Below are 20,344 nucleotides of genomic sequence, written 5' to 3' on the forward strand. Positions count from 1 at the left end.
AGAGTTGTTCTGAGAAGTATAGGACATCCCAGCGTATCGTAAGTGCCCAATAAAGTAACACCAGTATTATTTTAAAAATAGGACTTGTTTTAATGAAAGCAACGTGGAAAGTGAAGAAGGCTGGAACTATGGAGCTGGATTAGGCTTGATACTGGCTACATCACTGGACCATTTTCTAATTTGTAAAATTAGAATAATTTATCCCATCTCAGTGGACTACCAGGGTAACGAAAAGTGGATGTGAAAGAGCTTGGGACAGTATCTGGAACGTGGTAGAAGCTCGATAAATATTGGGTCTCTTTTCACTAATCCAATTTACCTAGAACCACAAAGAAGTTTTGTTTCTTTACTGTTTTTATTTACTTTAAAAATCATATGTTGAACGGATAATTCATTAACTGGTTCAAATGGTATACAGTGAAAAACCTTAACCAGTTCTGACCTCTGGTGGCCTAGAGGCAATGTAATCCGTTTGTAAATGTCCTTTTAGAGGTATTTTACACATACAAAGTAAATGGTGATGTACTATACATACAATTCTGCACTTAATAGACTGATAATTTGAAAATCATTCCATTAGAGTACAAAAGGAGCTTTCTCCATTTCCTCATCAACACGTTATCAAACTTTATGATCTTTGTCAGTCTGTTAGCTGAGAAATGGTTATCTCTGGGTAGTTTAATTTGCAGTTGAGTGCGGTGAGCCTCATATATTTAAGAGATATATTTTCTCTTTCTGCTGTGTCTTTCTGTGTCTGCTTATATTTCTGCCCATTTTTCTTACAGGTTTATAGTTCACTAGCTCTTTGTCAAATGAGTTGCAAATATTTTTTCCCTGTTTGTTGACTTTTGACTTTGCCTAGAGTGCTTTTTGCCATGCAAAACCACCAGATGTTCATGGGATCTAATTTATCCTTTATTTTACTTTGATTCTAGATTTTGTGTTGTAGTTTGAAAGGCCTTCCTCACTCTGAGCTTAGAAAAATTTTTTAAAAGTACTTCCCATGGTTTATTCTTTTTTTAAAAAAATTTTTCCCCCCATGCCACAGGGCATTTTGAGATCTTAGTTCCCTGACCAGGGATCCAACCAACCTTGCCCCCTGCATTGGAAGCCTGGAGTCTTAACTGGGGTCTTAGGGACCCCCTAAGGAGGTCCCTATCTTGTTACTTTTAGAACTGATTTTTATGTTGTAATTTTGATCCATTTGATATTTAGGAAAGTGTGAGGATCATAGTATTCTGAAGTGCTAACCTTGGTGGTTGGTTATATCATCTGCTCAACCTATTGTACAGATGGGAAGCGCGCCCCCTAGAGGCGAAAGGCCTGTCGCTAAAACCCTCACGCTCTAAGAGCTCCCTAACTTGGGCACCTCCTTCCAGCAAGGTGCCACTCCATTCGGACACTCCATTCACTCTATCCTGTTATTCCTTCCAAGTAAGTATTCACGAATCCACTCCTCTCCACTCCCACTTACTAAGCCAGTTCAGGCCTCGTCATATTGTTCAGACATCAGACTTTAAACATGTTGTTCCCCCATCCTGGAAATTTGGCTGACTTATTCAGGGCTCAGATGTTCCTTGCCCACCTTCTCTCGAGTACCTCCCCCCTCCCCACCCCCATCCCTGCCACTATGAAACCACTGTAGTTTTTTCTCCCACAGCACTTGCCGTGCTCTGTAATCACCTGGCTTATTCGCGTCTTCACTGGCTTTCTCTTCCCCCAACTCTCTGGTGTCAGGGGCCAGGATTTTTATTGTCTCCTGCTGTATCCCTAGCACCTTCGACAGTGCCTTTTACATAACAGGTGTTCAGAATATTTACTGAATGAATTCTCAACTGGACTGCTTCAATGGCCTCCTTATTCTTTTTTTCATGCTTCTCCATGAGACGTAGACTCAGGGAAACTGGGTGACATATTGTTTATCACTGAACAAAATCAAGGAGTCCTGAGAAAAGAGGGAACTCAGGCCAACTGTGGGGCCAAAGGAACGGGGGTTGACTGGCCCAGTGACCGGATAGGGTCAGGGGGCCTGGCTTGTGGTGCCAGCTTGCTTCCTGATGTGCGGCCTTGAGCAGCTCACCTCCTCTCTTTCTCTTCTGGAAAAGTGGTGATAGTAAAACCTCAATGACACAGGGAAGCTATAAAAATCAAATGACAGTGCGAGTGGAAATGTCTGAACATCGCAGAATGTCAGGGACACGGGGAGACCTTTCTTCCCCCTCAGACAAGTGTCAGCTCACCTCTGTCTTCCCAGGATCTTCCTGCCTTCACCTGCAGGCAGGTGCTGTGCCAGGACCGAGTCTCTCTGCTTCCACCATTTCCTCCAGCTGTCCTGGCTGGGCCCAGCATCCTGCCCAGGGCATGGAACCTGCCAGTGACCGTGGGGCTGAGCATGAGAGCTGCGAGGCACCAGGACTGAGATGCCTAACGCCCACAGGTTAATGCAAGAAACTTCCTTCTGGGCCTCAGTCTTTCCCGGAGGAAAGCGGGATTAACTGGTGTCCCAACACGCCAGACAGTCCTCAATATTATGGCGTGGCTGTAGGCAGCTGCAGGGTGGATGCTACTGGAAGACAACAGGGAGAGCCAGGCATGAAGCTTCAGGTGTGCCCAGGCTGTGGTTTAGGTCATGACCGTTTGCCATCTTTTAGTCTCCTGGAGCCAAAGTTTCCTCCTTCCACCATTTAAAAAGGATATTGTTTATTTGGTGGGCTAGAAGAGTTGTCCCAACTCCACATGCCCTGAAAATGAAAAACAATATCCTGTACTAGATTTCCCGCCACCCCCCGTGCTTGTTAAGTAAGTAAGAGATGATCCATTCTCTTCTGACACTGTTTTGTCTTAGGCTCCTTTCCTCTGCTGGCCTCATTAAACATTGGTAATCCCTATATTGGTCTTCAGAATTTAGGGAGACTGTCTTTATCTGGGAGCTTCTGATTATCTTTCTTTAGTGCCTCTAACTGTCCTCCCACTTGCTGCCAGAGGGATTTTTCTAAAGCATAGTTCTGATCATCTGGCTCAGAAATCTTTTGTTCCCTACTGCCCACAGGGTAAAGTTCAAATTCCTTAGCTGGTAATCACAAACTGCCACTGCTCAGATTGTGATTTTGTGAAAATTTTCAGCTTCAGATGGTCTGACATGATTTCAATATAAATTAAATCAGACAATATGTATCAGTTAGGAGTAGGTTCAGAGGAAGCCCAAACACTAGGGGCTTAAATAGCACAGAAGCTTATTTCTCAAGTCCTGAGGTGGGCAGTCAGGGTTTCTGGGTCTCAGGGACCCAAGCTCCTTTGATTTTGTTGCTGTTCTGTTCTCAACATGGTCAAAGATGGCTATGCAAATTCCATGTTTGTTTCCTGGCGAGGGGGAAAGTGGAAGGGGAAGGAAAAGGTACAGGATGGATGCCAGCTTTATTTTAAAGAGGTTCCTAAGAAACAGAAAATCCCATGGACGGAGGAGCCTGATAGGCTACAGTCCATGGGGTCTGCAAAGAGTCGGACATGACTGAGCGACTTCACTTCACTTCACTTCAAGAAACAGACACCTCCCACCTCTGCTTACATCACATGGGCCAGATCTTGTCAGCTGCTAGGGAGGTGGGGAAAGTGTTTATTCTAGCCTCCTATGTCCCCACCTAAAAGTCATCAGTCTTTAATTCTTAGAAGTAGAATGGTATTGGGGGTAAAAGAGTAGATTCTGACATAAATGTTCTGCCTTAACTTAAACCTGTCCTTTGGTCTGTAATGCTTGTCTCCCTTCCCTGCCTGAGAACATATCCTTTAAACCCAGGGCAAATGTCAGCTCCAGGGACTTCCCTAGTGGTCCAGTGGTTAAGACTCCATGTTCCCAATGCAAGGAGTATGGGTTCGATCCCTGGTTGGGGACCTAAGATCCCACATGCCACACGGTGTAGCCCCCTCCACCCCCCGCCCCAGATCATCTCCAGACCCCCAGAGGTGCTACTCTCAGGGGACTCTGCACACCCTTCCCCCACCCACGAGGTCTCTAACTGTGCTGTGGTGTTATGAACCTTCCTCCCTCCTGTCTGCCCCCGAGTCTCTACTAGGGGCCAGATCCATCTCCACGGCTGCAGGCTCATCAGAGCCCCTAAGCCAAAGCTTGTGGGGTCTCCCTGACGGACCTCATCCTAACCTTCACTCCCGTAGCCTTGGGTGGCCTCCCCCTCCCTCAGACTTTCTGCACTTGCCCACATTGACCAGTTGCACAAATCATCTCCCACTAACCTCAAGGACAGGAGAGATTTGGGTGAACTGGGGCTGATTCTGAGCCCAGGTGTACAAGGTGGCAAATCTTACCCAGAGAGCACCTGCAGACCTTTTGCAATCCCAGGCTGAAGCCGAATCCTTTTCTCCAGAGCACACACACGATGCTCCTGAAGACAGGAGGATGACGCCAAGGCCCATGTACGTGCTGGAGTGCAACTAAACCGGAGCGTCCCATAGCTTTCAGAGCCAGTTTCCCCACCATTCCACTGCTTTAACCCCTCCAGTGCCTCCCCGTGTCCTGAGGGCAAGTCCTGAGCCTTCCTGCTGTGAAGGAGGGCTCCCAACTCAGTCTTCCGACACCCCTACATCCAAGGTGGCAGCTATACTCGCCCCTTGGCAGTTCTGCAATGGGCAGGCTCTCCTGGGCCTCCAGACTCTCGTGTGCTGCTGGCTTTGCTTGGGACACCTCCTTCTGCTGGGCCTAGAGACTGGCTGTGACCATACTTCTTCCGGGGTGGGGGGGCCTTCCTTAAACCCTCAGGCAGAGCTGCTGTGTCCCCATGGCCCTCTGAACACCTCCGTAAAGTGGCCTCATGAGTAGATAAAGCTACTTGTTGGCCAGTCCCACACCACTCATAGGCAGCCCTGGCCTCAGGCACGCACTGGGCTCTCAGTAAGTCCACCCCAGTGAGGCTCTAGAGCTCAGGGACAGAAGGCCGGGTGATGAAGGAGACACCCTCAAGTCTCTAGTGCTTTGCTGTGGGTGAGTGGATCACGAAGCAAAACACCAAAAAGTCGTGTCAAGTTCTTCACTGTCTGAATAAAGCAATGCCTTGCCCAGGGCCTGCTCTCAAGCTTCCCCTGAGGAAGGTCTAGGACAGGACCTCGGTTAGGTGCTCACAGCACCTCACACGGGTCTTCTTTAGCACGCGCATCGCTATGACAACCACTGTGGGACCTGTGGTGTGATGCGAGGTTTCTCCACGGTGGCACTGTGGACACTTGGGCTGATGGGCCCTTGCTGACGGAGACTGTGCTGTGCTCTGTAGGATGCCAGCATTGCTGGCCTCTACTCACAAGACTCTAGCAGCAGCCCTTCAATTATGACAATCCAGTGTCCCTTGGGCGTAAAATGACCTCACGTGTAACCACTGATGTGCCTGTCTCCCTAGTTAGAATGGAAGTGCCCCGGGCATGGTCCAGCGACTGAGAGAGACCCCATTTCCTTGATTTCTCAGCCTGGCATTTGCTCTTCTTTGGAGCTGATCCTTCCCCCTGCCCCAGACAGAGCTGCAGGCCACCTGAGAATGAGTCAAACCTTCCTTTTTAGAAGGTTCTCCTCAGTGGGCTGGCACGGCTGGAGGGCAGAGATCTGTCTGACTGGCTCTTGTGCCCTGCCCGTCCTGCCCAGGCATGGCTTTACAGGGCCACGCTGCTGGGGCACAGGCAGAGGGCGGCTTCTTCGTGCTGGGAGATGGTGAGTGCCTGGGGATGGTCCTTCTCCAGAGAGGACTTGTGTTGGTTTGTGGTTTTTTTTTTCCTCCTAGGAAGTTCAGACTTTATTCAATACCCTGAGGTTGGCCCGCCAGTTCTCTGAGTCAGAAGGGACAGTGGGGAGAGGTGCAGCCTGTGGACGGTGGAGGCCCAACTCGGGGGTGGGGGGAGGGCCCGAACCAGTCCTGCTGATCCATCTCCCCTCCTGCTTGGCTCTGGGGTTATCATGTCACATGGTGAGAATCTGCTTTGAAGACACGAAGGGCTGCGTGGACGCTTCTAGGGCACACGGGTAGTCCTGCAGCGGGACCTCGGAGCAGGCGGGGGCCGTGAGCTGGCCTCGGCGGATGAGATCGCAGAGCGTGAGGATCAGCTCCTTGAACTGGTCTGTGGGAGGTTGGAGGGGCCGGGGAGGTGACCCATGGGCCTCCCTGCCGGCGGGAGCTGGGGCCAGGCTCCAGGGAGGCCTGCCCCATGGCGAGAGGCCCGGGCTTGGCCGGGGCATGGTGGCTGTGGAAGCGGCCTGGTTCCCGCCTGCGTTCAGGACAGTGAGAGCTGGGGTGGGGATAGGGTGCAGGCAGCGGCCCCGGGAGCTGACAGGCAGGCAGAGTGGTGGCTGAGAGGCTCAGACCCACAGAACCTGACTGGGTATAGCTGGGAGTCCTGAATGGTGCGAGGGCGGGAAGCCAGAGGAGGAAGAGGGGGTTCAGGGTCTAGAGTCAGAGCGACTGGCTGTTCATATCCTGGCTGCACACTCTTTAGGTGGGGGTGACTTGGGGCAAGCGACGTAGCCACTCTAAACCTCAGTTTCCGCCTCTGTCAAACATTGCTAACGATAGTTTAAACAATTACGACTGTTAAAAAAAATTTGTTTTTGACTGAGCCTTGAGGCCATGTGGGATCTTAGTTTCCTAATCAGAGATTGGACCTCTGTGCTGGAGAAGACTCTTGAGAGTCCCTTGGACAGCAAGGAGATCAAACCAGTCAATCCTACAGGAAATCAACCCTGAATATTCATCGAAGGACTGATGCTGAAGCTGAAGCGCCAATACTTTGGCCACCTGCTGGGAAGAGCTGACTCACTGGAGAAAAACCTGATGCTGGGAGAAGTGGGTGGCAGAGGACGAGATGGTTGGATGGCACCACCAATTCAATGGACATGAACTTGGGCAAACTCCGGGAGATGGTGAGGGACAGGGAAGCCTGGTGTGCTGCAGTCCATGGGGTCGCAAAGAGTCTGAAATGACTTGGCGACTGAACAACGACAACCCCCTGCAGGGGAGTCTTAGCCACTGGACTGCCAGGGAAGTCCCAACAATTAGGACACTGAAACCAAGGCAGAGGTTAAGTAACTTGCCTGATGTCCCATAGCTGGGCTCGGCCGAACCTATAGCTAGTAATGGTGGAAGCAGGATTTGAGCCCAGTTAGGCTGGATCCAGAGTTTGTTCTCTTTACTGGGCTGTCCTCCATGGCAGTCTTCCTCACTGTCAGCTCCTTGCGAGGGCAGCAGGAGCTGTCCTGTTCAATGTGATCCCTTTGAGGACAAGCCCACTTTAGCTTAAAACTATTTGCTGACTGTAGCTGTTTCTAGAGGCTGTTATCCTTTATCCTGTTTTGGGGTTGGGGTGGGGGGTCTGATCGCCTCTTCTGGGCTCAGAGTTGCTGGTCACTTCTGAGTAGGCACTGCCCTCTCGTGTGACCCCTGGTAACAGGACTATCATCCACTCACCTGGACTGTGGTCCTTCTTCCACTGGGATAACCAAAAGCCCCGAAGTTTGAGATCCTTAAAAATAAGCTGGCTCTGTGGAAATAGGAAGGACATACACTAAGGTGCTCTGAGGGCAAGAACTTCAGGCTTAAGGGACAGACTCCCCCAGGGGCGGGGCACTGCCCGAGTCTAGAGGACTGTGGTGTTCAGACCCCAGCTTACCGCAGAGGCGATGACAGGCTGCTTGGCCATTCCCCCATAGGTCACCATGGTTCCTCCAGGCCTGGGGAGTCCAGAGAGAACAGAGTGGTCACAGGTAGAAGCAGAGTTACAGCACCATCTATTCCAACCCTGGTTCCTGAATCTTGTTCTCAGAAGCCCTGCGTGCATGCGTGCTCAGTCGTGTCTGGCTCTTTGCAACTCTATAGACTATATAGCCCACCAGGCTCCTCTGTCCACGGGATTTTCCAGGCAAGAATACTGGAGTGGGTTGCCATCTCCTCCTCCAGGGGATCTTCCCGACCTACGGATCGAACTCTCTTCTCTTGCGTCTCCTGCATTGGCGGGCAGGTTCTTTACCACTAATGCCACTTGGGAAGCCCCCAGAATTCCTGGGAAGGGTTCAAAAAGAAAAAAAAAAAACAGATTCCCATGCTTGCTCCAGACCCAGTGGATCAGGGCAAGGATCTATATTAAAAACAACAGAAAACAAAGAAGCAAGCAGACACCCCTGCAGATGACCTGGATGTCTGACCAGGGTGGGGAGCCCACTGATTTCAGCTCGTGCCCAGGCTTTGAGGAAGAGCTGCAGGAAGAGCGCTCCCTAAGCAAAGCTCATGACCTGAGGCCAGCTGGGCTCTGCTCTGGCTGTTTACTGGGTGTAAACACTGTGTACTGGGTGTTTCCTGTGTGCCTGCGTGACCCTGGGCAGCAGGCAGTGGGTCACGCCGCCTCTCTCTCTGGGCACTCTCATTCAAAGGACCACTGAGCTGTCAGTCAAAGGACTAGTGAGATGGAAGCAGCTCGGGATGCTAAGGGATGTTGTGGACGGTGCAGAGGACGATGGTGAGTGTCAGGACCTGCTGTCTGACACTCCCGGTGGTCATACAGGAGAGAGGGGCTTGTGTCATTTACAAAATGTTAAGCTAAGTCTTCACGTGCCTGACTTAACCTGTGTGCCCCTCCCTGCTCCCCCAGCTCTTGCAGGAGTTTGCTGATGCAGGATGAGCCAAGGTTCACTCTGGGACACCACCAGGGAGGCTCGGCGAACTCCAGAAGGGCAGAAGCTGCTGAGAGGGGTGGGGAACTCTCTGTCCCTGAGGCTGGGGGCCAGTTTGGCCTTCAGGTCCTTCATCTGCCACCCGGCTCTGAAAAGTAGCTCCTGTGGCAGGGAGCGGCGCTGAGCCCTCCCTCTGTGGACCAGCACTACACTTGGTTTAATCAGAATGGCTACCGTCTATGGCCTGGGTGGGAAGGGAGTTTGGGGGAGAATGGATACGTGTACGTGCATGCATGTATGGCTGAGTCCGCTTTTTACCTGAAACTATCACAACATTGTTAATCAGCTATACCCCAGTACAAAATATAGTTGTTGTTTTTTAAAAATCAGAAACAACTGTTGACTGGGTGTTTACTATGTGCCAGGCACAGGTCTGAGCATTTCACACGTGCTGGCCAATGATCCTCAGGGTGACCCCAAGGGAGGACCTTGATGATGCCTCTTTCACAGTCGAGAAAGCGGGGACCCACCTCTCACTTGTACAGCACCCTGTGCGGACCTCAGAGCCCCTTATACTCACCTTCCGAGGTAGAAAAGGTTTATATCCCCCCATTTGACTGATGAAGAGGCTGAGGCTTGGATCATTTTTCATGTATTGCCTAGATCACATAGATCCCCAGCTAGTGAGCAGCAGCCTTTCTGACTCCAAAGCCTACACTTGTGACCCCTGAGCAAGACTCTGTCCTACGACGGGCCACGCAGGGATGGCGGTTGGCCTCGGAGGCTGCCCGGAGTCATGTGAAGAGGTGTGCTCGGGCTCACAGCCACACGGGCAAGCTGCCTGCCCTCTCCGGGCCTTGTCTGGATGAGGATGGGACCGTGCTCAGGTGATTGGGGGAGGGGTACGTCACACACTCTGCACAGTCTGGTGCGCGGTTCATGTTTTGTGGTTGTTACCACAGCTCTCTGATCTCATGACCCATCTTCCCACCCAGCCTGTGCGTTCTAGAGGGTTCCCTCGGTGGCTCAGTCATCTCGGTACCCCTGGCTAAAGTGAGTGCTAGCAAACAGGAGTTAACAAACATTGGTGCTCTAGTTGGGAGGTGTCCCTTAAGGCACCCTTCCGTTCGAGAAGTTTATATGAAAGGAAAAATGGATGAAAGGACGTACACTGTAAACACTGTCGATGCTTATCCTTCTCTGTGGCGGGACGGTAGGTCAGTTTTGTGCTTAACTTTTCCTTTGTGTTTTTACATGCTTTCAAGATGTTTTGTAATAATAGCATAACGTTACCTTTAAAAATCTGTTTTTAAAAGCTAATATGCTAGGACTTTTGCAGATGTCCCTAGGTTATGAACCCTTAACTGCTCCCCTTTCACAGAGCGCCCAGCAGTTACTACTGGGGTCCTCTGGGCCATCTGTAAAGAAGGCTGAGAAGGGGCGGGTCCAGATAACTGGGATGGGACAAGGGTCCCGTCTTCCTACCCAGGGGTGTGCTGACCTGGCCTTGGCGGTCCTCCTGGCTACAGCTCGGGAGGGCGCCGGCGCACTGGACCCGAGGGGCCGAGGGACTTACGCCAAATGCCGCAGCAGCTCCGTGGAGCTTTTCCCGCCGACACAGTTGAGAGCAAGCCGTGGCTGGGGCACGTCCTGGGAAACGAGATCTACAGTGAGTGAGCTACCCCTCTGTGGGGTGGAGTGTGTGTGGAGGGGGTGAAGGGGAGAGTGGTTTGAAGCTTGCTGCAAACCACACTTCCCTGGCCCAAGGGCTGTGTCTGGAGGGAGTGAAAAAGTAGGACCCTCAGGCCTTCAAACTCAGTCTGGGGAGGGCCTTTTCTTTACCAGCTTAATCTTGTTATCTGTTTTAGGCATACTCAGTCACCTCTTTGCAGGCTCCTCTGTCCATGGGATCCTCCAGGCAAGAATACTGGAGTGGGTTGCCATGCCCTCCTCCAGGGGATCTTCCCGACTCAGGGGTTGAACCCGCGTCTCTTACGTCTCCTGCCTGGGCAGGCGGGTTCTTTACCACTGGCACCACCTGGGAAGCCCATGGATGAACAGTGTTGTTATTGAGTCGCTCAGTTGTGACAGACTCTTTGTGACCGCATGGACTGTAGCCCGGTAGACTCCTCTGTCCATGGGAGGATTTTGTTCAAAACTCACCTCTGGGAAAGAACAAACAGAGGGCATCTGTGCTGTGTTCTGACAGACTTCATGTCCCCTCTCCTCGGCACTTACAGGTTGGTCTGTATCAGACATGCTGACCTACTGCTTCAGAATGCTCTCAGGTGAGTGTGTGTCCTGCCCCGCCAGGGGTCAGTGGCAGGAGACTGGGATGTGTTTGGTCACTGTGAGGTGTGCGGGCAGGCTGAGGGGCTTTTGAGTCTAGAGAGGCTTAGGCCAGCCCTGACCCCGCCACGTCTGACTGTGCAGTCTGGGTAAACTCCTCACTACTTCTGACTGTGTGGTCTCGGTAAAGTCCTTTGTCTTTTCCAAGCTTCATTTTCTCATCTATAAAACAGATGGCACCTACTTTGTAGAGCTTCTGTGGGGATTTTCAGGTAAAAAACATACGGCAGGTGCCTCATAAACGTGACTTCATCCCTTTCTCTGCCCTCCTGTGCCCCTCTCCCAGCTCTGAGACTCACGTCGGCGGTGTGGGCTGATGGAGCCCATCAGAAACCTTCAAAATGACAAATCAGGCGGGGTTTCCTAGACCTTGTCTGTCTCTACGCTGTCCCCTCACAGCCCCTGGGCACTTACTGTGTGCTGTCCCCTGGCTGAGGGAATGGGCTTTACCCAGCCACAAGGAGATGGAGGGGGGATTTTGGAGACGATCAGTGAGTGGCCAGTGCCCAGCTTTCTGAACTCAAGTGACTGCCTTTCTTCAGCGGGATGAGCCTGGTCCCTTTTCACTGGTACCTTAAAAAAGCTTTTCATCTCAGGCTTTCTTAGTCCCTCTTCTGTGACAACGTGGTCAGCCCCCAGATTCTTCAGTCTGTCGGTCAGCTTCTGGAGGTCAGGTCTGGAAACCAAACACAATCCAGGGTCCTCGGTCACATCTGCCCACTTTCTCCACCAGAGGCTCCCAGGACCCCTCTGCCACAGGTGTGAGAACCCGAGTTTCTCTTTGTGGGAAGCCGGGCCCAGCCACCCAGCCTCAGCAACCCCAGCATCTCCTGGCCTCAGTTTTCTCACTGGTGTGAGAGAGTGCTGGGTGGTTGCTACTGCTGTCCCAAGGATGCTAGAAGCCATCTGGCCCGGGGAGGAGTCGGTTCACTTCCTGACTTCTTCTATTTAAACGACAAACTCCTCTTCCTTTCCCCCTGTCTTTTCAAGAGGCTCTTCAGAGTGTTGTGCAAACATACCCTGGCCCACGAGTGGCTTTGTGCCTCTTTACCAAAGCAAACAGAGCAATTCTTGTTAGCACAACTAAGGGGGTGGGAAACTGGAGCAAGTATCAGTTCTCCTAATGAGGCTGGACTTCCCTGATGGACACAGCCACATATGTGGACAGTGAGGCTTAAGGAGGCTGGATGATACGATGGAGAAAGAGTCAGGAAACTTAAGTTTGTCATTGATTTGCTGTGTCTTCCTGAGCAAGTGGCTTCCTCTCTCTGATGGAACCTGCCCCGTCTCCTTTACATCTGTATTTAGTGCACTTCAAGGCATCACACAAATGCAAGGGAAACAGGGGCCTTGGGTTAGTCAGTTCACAGAAAGAAATACAGCTTTAAACATTCCCAAGTGTGAACTGTGGTTTTGAAAACATAGGCTTATAAGAAGTCAAGCATCATAAAAACTCAGGTTGGGAATGAGGGCCTTCTCCACCTCCTTCCTGCCCTCCCTTTACATTTCAGTCACTCATCCTATAGCCCTGGGGCTTCCCTTATAGCTCAGCTGGGAAAGAATCTGCCTGCAATGCAGGAGACCCGGGTTTGATTCCTGGGTCGGGAAGATCCCCTGGAGAAGGAAATGGCAACCCACTCCAGTATTCTTGCCTGGAGAATCTCATGGACAGAGGAGCCTGGCGGGCTACAGTCCATGGGGTCGCAAGAGTCGGACACGACTTAGTGACTAAACCATCTTATAGCCCCAGACCGCTGGACTTCAGGGCTGGAGGCTGACAGCCCTTGGCGAGCAGCAGCTGCAGGAAAGGAGGACCGCTTATGCAAGGGCGCCACCTGGTGGAGACTTGGGCACCTGCGTGTGCCAGGCTGGAAAGGCCCAAGTGGTAGGCTGGGATCAGGCCTTCCCACGCACCTGTCCCGGAGCACGTTGATGGTCCTCAGGCCCAGGGCGGCCGCGATCTGGATGACCGCTTGCCCCACTCCACTGTTGGATGCATTCTGGATGACGGAATCCCCTGTGGGGCCGGGAAGAGACTCAAGTCAAGATCTGTAACAGGTCAAGGGCTTTCAGCCTAGGATCCTATTAGAGGGTCAGAGGTGGAGTTCTCAGACTCTGAAGGGACCCAGGAACTGGCTGCTGAACCTTCTCAGTGCTGGAAGTGTTGCTGTCTCCTCCCAGGGCGCCCCAAGCCTCTACAGCACCCATGATGCCTGCCAGGATTCGGCAACTCATAGTTCACGCTGGATGCAACTTAGCCCCTGCTGTGTCAGTGATTTTGTATCCTTCATCATCCTCCCAGCTCTTAGGTCAAGTCTGCTTAGGTCCTTTCTTTGGTTTGCAATGTCTCCTCTCTCTCCCATTGTTTTGAAATCCTGTATACCTTAAAAGCACAGGAAATGGCAACCTGTGTGGCTTCTTATGTGAAGCCTTCCTAGATTCTGCCCCCGTGCCCTCCCACGGCACTCTGCAGCCAACTCTGTTAAGGTTCATGGTCAGCCTCGACTTGTAGCTCAGTCCCTTTCTATCTACAGCCTGTGGCTTCTTGAGGGAAGATGCACTATTGCCTCAGAATGGGATTAGAGCGGCAATGGAGAAACTGGCAGCTCCAGAATCAGGGTCTGTGATCAAAGCCCAGGCCTAACTTTGCACTTGAGCTGAGTAGGGAGGTGTGGGCTGTGCTGGGAAAGCATGGGCTCTGGAGTGAGATGTACCAGGGTCTGAGTCCCAGCTTCTTTACTGACTGTAACTAGAACTGAATGGGGCGGGGCAAGCCCTGACCTCTTTGAACCTCAGTTTCTTCTCCATAAGAAGGGTCCCAGGAGCAACCACCGGGGTGCTCCTCATTAGAGTCCAGGGCCATCATGTCTAGGGAGGGGCTCCAGTCCCCTGAAATGCTAGCTAGGTTTAGAGAGGCAGCAGGGACCTCATGCTAGAGACAGAGGACTTTCTGGAAGAAGCAGGCTCATCATTCTTAGCTAGGGTCAGCCTACAGACTGTCACCCATCCAGGGGTTATGAAACCAACCTAGTGGGTTGTGAACTTTTTTTTTCTTAATGGTTAAATTTGAGGAAAATAGGATAAAATAGAGGAAAATAGAATAAAAAGGCTCAGTAGCCTTGTCAGCGTGACAGAGATTGGCTGGGCGATCTCTAGGGCCCTGCCTGCTCCCGGATATGTGTGGTGTGAAGGGTAACCCTGCAACCATGGTGGATGGGAGGTGGTGGGTAACTAGCCCAGCCTCCTGTCACTCGGAGGTTAATTCTGAGGAGGATTCTGTGAGGGTCTCTGGAGGCTCCCCAGCAGAACTGGGCCCTGGCCGCCCATGGGGGGAACCAGCCTTCACTGGCTTTTCCCCCTTCCTTGTCCCTGGCCCCAGTCCCTCACTCTTGCTTCCTGGGGTCACCTCCCCAGGGAACCATCTGCCCTCAGTCCTTGTCTTAGGCTAATCCCTGAATAAAACACCTGGCTTTGTCATTCCCTCACTGAGTGATCTTGGATGAATAATTTACCTCTCTGGACCTCAGGTTCCTCCTTTATCAAGAGGGAAGATGGTACCAGGGGCGCCCCTGTACCGTGCTGTAGGCCAGGCCCTGGGCTAAGGGCTGCTCGGCAGGTCTCTGTGAGCACTCAGAACCTTGCCTCCCTGTTTCACGGATGAAGGGTCTGCTGATCCAAGAGGTCAGCTGCCAGTTGGTGAGGCCGACCGGGGCCCTCAGCTCGCCACTCTGGCGGCCCAGTGCATTTGACGGGTGATGCACGGGAGGGCACGCATGTGGACTGGAAAGTGCTCTGGCCGTGCTGAGTGGCGAGACTAACGCCAAGTTCAGCATTTTACTGAAAACACAGGGACTGTGTCTGTCTTGTCTGAGCTCTGCAGCCCCAGAGCTCAGCACAGCGCCACATGATTTTTGCTGAGTGACAGAATTCCACCCCGAGCTCGAGGGAATGTGACCCCTCAGCGGTTTTCCAGGGTGTGCTCCTCCGTGGGGTTTCCGCCTGTTTTCCAGGACCTAAGCTGACATCCTTCCACCTAAAGCAACAAAAGACACACTCACCCAGGTCGGGCCGTCTTCCTCGTGGGCCCTCACCCATAAGTTCCCAGGCCTCAGGGGTCAGGACGTGGGTCACACCCCAGTCGGGAGAGCCCGGCCTGCTGGCCCACCGCGGCGCCTACCTGGCTGCAGCCGCTCAAAGTCCACCAGCATCCGGTAGGCTGTGCAGGGGTTGACGCCCAGGGTGGCGGCGCACTGAAGAGGGATGTCACTTGGGACTGTGATGAGCTCTTCCTCGCCAAACACAGCCTCGGTCCGCCAGGTTCCTGGGGGGAGGCCAGGGGAGTAAGGAAGGACCCCTCCACGCCCAACCCCAGCTCCCTCTCCTTGGTGGACGGGCGCTGAGGACAGCGGGCTTTAGGAATCCTTGGAGGGAAAAAAAGAAACCCTTGAGGTCTTTCTGAATGTCTTTGAGCCCTGGTGATAATTACGTGAGGGAGACTGTTAACCCACATGAGTGGCCGGGAGACGGAGCTGGTGTCACACAGCAGGACGTGGAGGATCTGAAACCACTGGGCTCCGAGGGTGAGAGAACCACGTCATTATCGGGGCAGGAGAAGCGGCAAAAGCCCCAGGTTCCCGCTTGGGCCTCATTCTCACCTAAGGCAGGGTGACTCGGGATGTATTATGGAAAAAGCATGCAGGTCGAAGTCGAAGGCCTAGGTGTGGGCCCTGGCTTTGCTGGTCTGCTAGTCTGAGCACAGTGACTGAGTTCTGGTTACTCTAATACGCAGATGACACCAGCAAGAAGAGCTTTGGGTGGTTTCCCCAAGAGATGCTGCACAGGTTACATGATAAACAGGAAATGAAACAATCCTGTAAACTGGGGAAAAGAGGCCCCTTAACCCCCAACCTTAACACTCAACATTCAGAAAACGAAGATCATGGCATCTGGTCCCATCACTTCATGCCAAATAGATGGGGAGACAGTGGAAACAGTGACAGACTTTATCTTTTGGGGCTCCAAAATCACTGCAGATGGTGACTGCAGCCATGAAATTAAAAGACACTTGCTCCTTGGAAGAAAAGCTGTGACCAACCTAGATAGCGTATTAAAAAGCAGAGACATTAGTTTGCCAACAAAGGTCCATCTAGTCAAAGCTATGGTTTTTCTAGTAGTCATGTATGGATGTGAGAGTTAGACTATATAGAAAGCTAAGTGCCAAAAAGTTGATGCTTTTGAACTGTGGTAAAGACTCGAGAGTCCCTTGGACTGCAAGGAGATCCAATAAGTCAATCCTAAAGGAAATCAGTCCTGAATATTCATTGGAAGGACTGATGCTGAAGCTGAAACTCCAATACTTTGGCCACATGGTGCAAAGAACTGACTTATTTGAAAAGACTCTGATGTTGGGAAAGATTGAAGGCGGGAGGAGAAGGGGATGACAGAGGATGAGATGGTTGGATGGCATCACCGACTCAATGGACATGAATCTGAGTAAACTCTGCGAGTTGGTGATGGACAGGGAAGCCTGGTGTGCTGCAGTCCATGGGGTCACAAAGAGTCAGACACGACTGAGCAATTGAACTGAACTGAACCCCCAACCCACATTCCAGTTTCAGACAAAAGAATAATAAAATGTCCAGTTTAAATGCCTCACTCAAGAGGGCAGGAACCGAGGCTGTGACCTGCCGTGAGTCACCTGGCTCCCTGGGCAGATACTCATCCTACACCAGCTGTGAGCCAGGCCCTTGAACAACAGTGTGCTCCTGGTGTTCACGGGGCACTCGCTCCAGTGGAGCAGAACAGGAGAGATATGAATGAGCAAGCATGAGCGCTGTAAGTTATACAGGGAGAGAGAAACAGGGGCAGAAAATGACTTCAGACATGAGGAGTGAGGGACAGCTTCTCTGAGGAGGGGACAGGCTGAGAGGTGAAGTCCAGAGATGCAGCCACTCGGTCCGCAAACATTCCCATGAAGTAAGAAGCGCAGACTCTTGAGGCAGGACAGAAATAGGAGCAGAGCAGGACAAATACGCACTGGCGGGGAAACCATGGTGGGAAGACTGGCTGGAGATGCGGCTGATGTGGCACTGGCTGGATGGACGTCACGGACCAGTGAAGCTGCTCAGTCGTGTCCGACTCTTTGCGACCCCATGAACTGTAGCTTACCAGGCTCCTCCATCCATGGGATTTTCTAGGTAAGAATTCCGGAGTGGGTTGCCATTTCCTTCTCTAGGGGATCTTCCCGGCCCAAGGATTGAAGGTCTCCTGCATTGCAGGCAGACACATCAGAGCTACCAGGGAAGTACCCCTTTCAAGGTCTTGACCCACAGTAACTTCGTGTTACACTCTAACTCCAGTCCATTTACGTATATACACACACACACACCTAACAGAAGCCAAAGTTTCATGGAACAATACTTAACTTTTACTCTATGTGACGTGTTGTACTCTGGGTCAGGGCGTGAGGAATGGATTTTAGTGAACAGGAAGCTTCTAATTTTAAAAGTAAGTCTGAGGTGATTGGATTTACGCTTTAAGATCACGTTGTTGCTGCAGATGTACAGATGGTCAGTAGGTACGTGAAAAGAGGCTCAACATCACTAATTACTAGAGACATGCAAATCAAAACTACAATAAGGTACCACCTCACACTGGTCAGAATGGCCATCATTAAAGTCGACAAATAACAAACGCTGGAGAGCATGAGGAGAAAAAGGAACCCTCCTACACTGCTGGTGGGAATGTAAGCTGGTACAGCCACTATGGAAAGCAGTATGGAGGTGCCTCAGAACACTAAAAATAGCGCTGCCGCATGATCCATCAATCCTCCTCCTGGGAATATACCCAGACAAAACTATAGTTCAAAAGATACATCACTGCTATGTTTCCAGTAACACTGCTCACAACAGCCGAGACATGGAAAGAACCTAAATGTCCATCCACAGAGGAATAGGTAAAGAAGACGTGGTACACATACACAATGGAATACTACTCAGCCAGAACGAAGAACGAAGCAATGCCATCTGCAGCAATGTGGATGCAGCTAGAGATTATTTCAGTAAGTGAAGTGTAACTCAGAAAGACAAATACCACAGGATATCACTTATATGTGGAATCTAAAGTATGGCACGAATGAACCTATCTACAAAACAGAAACAGGCGCACAGACATAGAGAACAGATCTGCGATGGCTGTAAGGGCGAGGTGGTCAGAGAGTGGGATGGACTGGGAGTCTGGGGTTGGTAGATGCAGACTCTTATATCTAGAATGGATAAACAAGGTCCTACTGTACAGGACAGGGAACTATACTCAACATCCTATGATAAGACATAATGGAAAAGAATATTAAAAAAAGAATGTCTGTGTATGTATGACTGAGTCACTTGCTGCACAGCAGAGATTGGCACAACGTTGTGAATCAAGTATGTGTTGTGTGCTCAGTCATGTCTGACTCTTTGCCACCCCATGGATTGCAGCCCACCAGGCTCCTCTGTCCATGGAATTTTCCCAGGCAAGAATACTGGAGTGGGGTGCCATTTCCTCCTCCAGGGGACCTTCCCGACCCAGGGATTGAAACTGGGTCTCCTGCATCTCTGGCATTGGCAGGTAGATTTTTAATCACTGGGACACTTGGGAAGCCCCAAATCAGCTATACTTCAATTAAAAAAAATATCACTCTGTTGCTATGTGGTAAAGATGTGGGGAAACGGCAGAGTAGAAATAGGAAGGCTAATCAGGGGGCTACTGGAGGGGCCCAGAAGTGAGGTGCTGGTTGCCTAGACTTTGGTAGCAGAGATGAAGAAAAGTAGATGGATTCGAGTTATGTTTTGAAGATAGAATCAACAGGCTGTGAGAAGCACTGGGTGAAGGGTGACAGGTCCTCACTCCTGCAGGCAGGGACCCACGTAAAGCAGAGTCAGACATACACAGATTCAAGCCCTGCTTGCGGAGGACTTGCTGGGCCACCGTAAACGACATGGAGCCTTGCTGGCGTGGTGTCTCAGGGCTCCTCAGCCTATCCTTCTGAAGTTCTTGACTGTGAGCTCATGACCCACTGCCCTGGCTCTACTGTGGTCCAGGCTGGGGAGCAGGGGGCAGGCTGTTAGGTGTGCTCCAAGAGGGGAGAAACAAGGTGGGCTTTAGGGGCCAGGAAATGGGGTCAGGAGGCAGGAACACTCTTTACTAAAGGCTGTGTCAGCCCCAGAGAAGACTGCTGGCTGAGAAAATAAGACTGAAAAACTGAAGGGGTGCTTTGAAGTCCAGAAGCTGTCTTGCCTTTCTCTGGGCTTTGGGCAGCCTAGTTTTCAGATTTCAGCATGATCTTTATAATCATCACCCCCTTCATCTTTGTCAACATTTACAGTACTCTACTCTGTGCCAAACACTTAGTGAATGGCTCTCTGTGCATGAAATCAAAGGTGTTTTCTAATTCCTCTTAATGGCAGGACAATGGAAATCCAGCCCTTGACACGGATTTCTGGGGCTTGGCAGTCGCTAATCCTCTTCTTAAGAGAACCTGCGTGGGATGGGGCAGCTTCCACATCAGCCTCCAGGGCTTTCAGGGGAAAGTAGAAACCCTTGGGCTTTCGAGTTGGAGAGAGGCTGCTTAAAAACCCCAGCTCTGCTGCTCGCTAGTTGTGACTTTGATCACGTCACCCTTTTTGAGCTGCAGTTTTCCTGATCCATGAAATGCAGAGGACAACACTCCTGTCACAGAGTGAAGGCTGCACAGACTATCACCGTGCCCGGTACACAGCAGGTGTGGAGCCCCCCCATGGGCTCCTTTTCTGATCGGCATTTCCCAAGCCTGAGTTCTGAGGGCTCCCAGTCCCCACTCACGTGCATCCAAGCCTTAAGTGTCTCCATCTTCTAATGCAGGGGTCACTAAACTATGGATCATGGGCCAAACCTGGCTCGCCACCTGTTTTTGTAAATAAAGTTTCACTGGAACACAGCCCACTTTTTAATGTATTGTTTATGGCTATTTACAACAGCAGAGTTGAGCAGAAGTGGAATGGGCTGCAAAGTCTAAAATATATACTCATTGGCCCTTTAAGAAAAAAGTTTGCCAACTTCCCATCTAATGCATATGGAAATCTAGTGTTTGCAAAGGCCACTGTATGTATTCCCTCAGTTGGGGAAACTGAGGCTCAAGGTCACTGTAATTTAAACAAGGTCATGGGGCGGTGGTGGTAGCGTTGGTGGTGGAAGGAGAGCCTGCATCTGACTCCCAGGCCAGTGCTTGCTAGGCCCTGAGGTGCCTCAGCAGGGTCTGAGTATTTCCAATGGGCAAGTCAGTTTGCACATTCTCTGGCCCTGCCTCCCCTGGGTCTGGGGAAA

General features: G+C 51.3%; 1 protein-coding gene across 6 annotated transcripts in view; it reads right to left on the reverse strand.

Annotated features, from left to right (window-relative positions):
- Window positions 1–336: 336 nt before the first annotated feature.
- MECR (mitochondrial trans-2-enoyl-CoA reductase) overlaps window positions 337–20,344 on the reverse strand; it is a 40,304-nt gene continuing 20,296 nt past the window's right edge. For 3 of the 6 annotated variants that reach the window (XM_040229815.1, XM_040229812.1, XM_040229817.1), the window contains exons 4-10: window positions 15,180–15,323; window positions 12,917–13,019; window positions 11,576–11,678; window positions 10,230–10,303; window positions 7,657–7,717; window positions 7,455–7,527; window positions 5,753–6,111 (exon numbers count right to left, since the gene is read on the reverse strand). In XM_040229815.1, the coding sequence (XP_040085749.1) occupies window positions 5,954–6,111; window positions 7,455–7,527; window positions 7,657–7,717; window positions 10,230–10,303; window positions 11,576–11,678; window positions 12,917–13,019; window positions 15,180–15,323 (716 nt within the window). In that variant the 3' untranslated portion in view covers window positions 5,753–5,953. Of the gene's footprint in view, window positions 2,369–5,752; window positions 6,112–7,454; window positions 7,528–7,656; window positions 7,718–10,229; window positions 10,304–11,575; window positions 11,679–12,916; window positions 13,020–15,179; window positions 15,324–20,344 lie in introns of those variants that run through there. The other 3 variants (XM_040229814.1, XM_040229813.1, XM_040229816.1) reach the window with 3 other exon arrangements.

This window comes from Oryx dammah, unplaced genomic scaffold (assembly GCF_014754425.2).
Source record: "Oryx dammah isolate SB20612 unplaced genomic scaffold, SCBI_Odam_1.1 HiC_scaffold_27, whole genome shotgun sequence".
In the NCBI taxonomy this organism is placed as follows: domain Eukaryota; kingdom Metazoa; phylum Chordata; class Mammalia; order Artiodactyla; family Bovidae; genus Oryx; species Oryx dammah.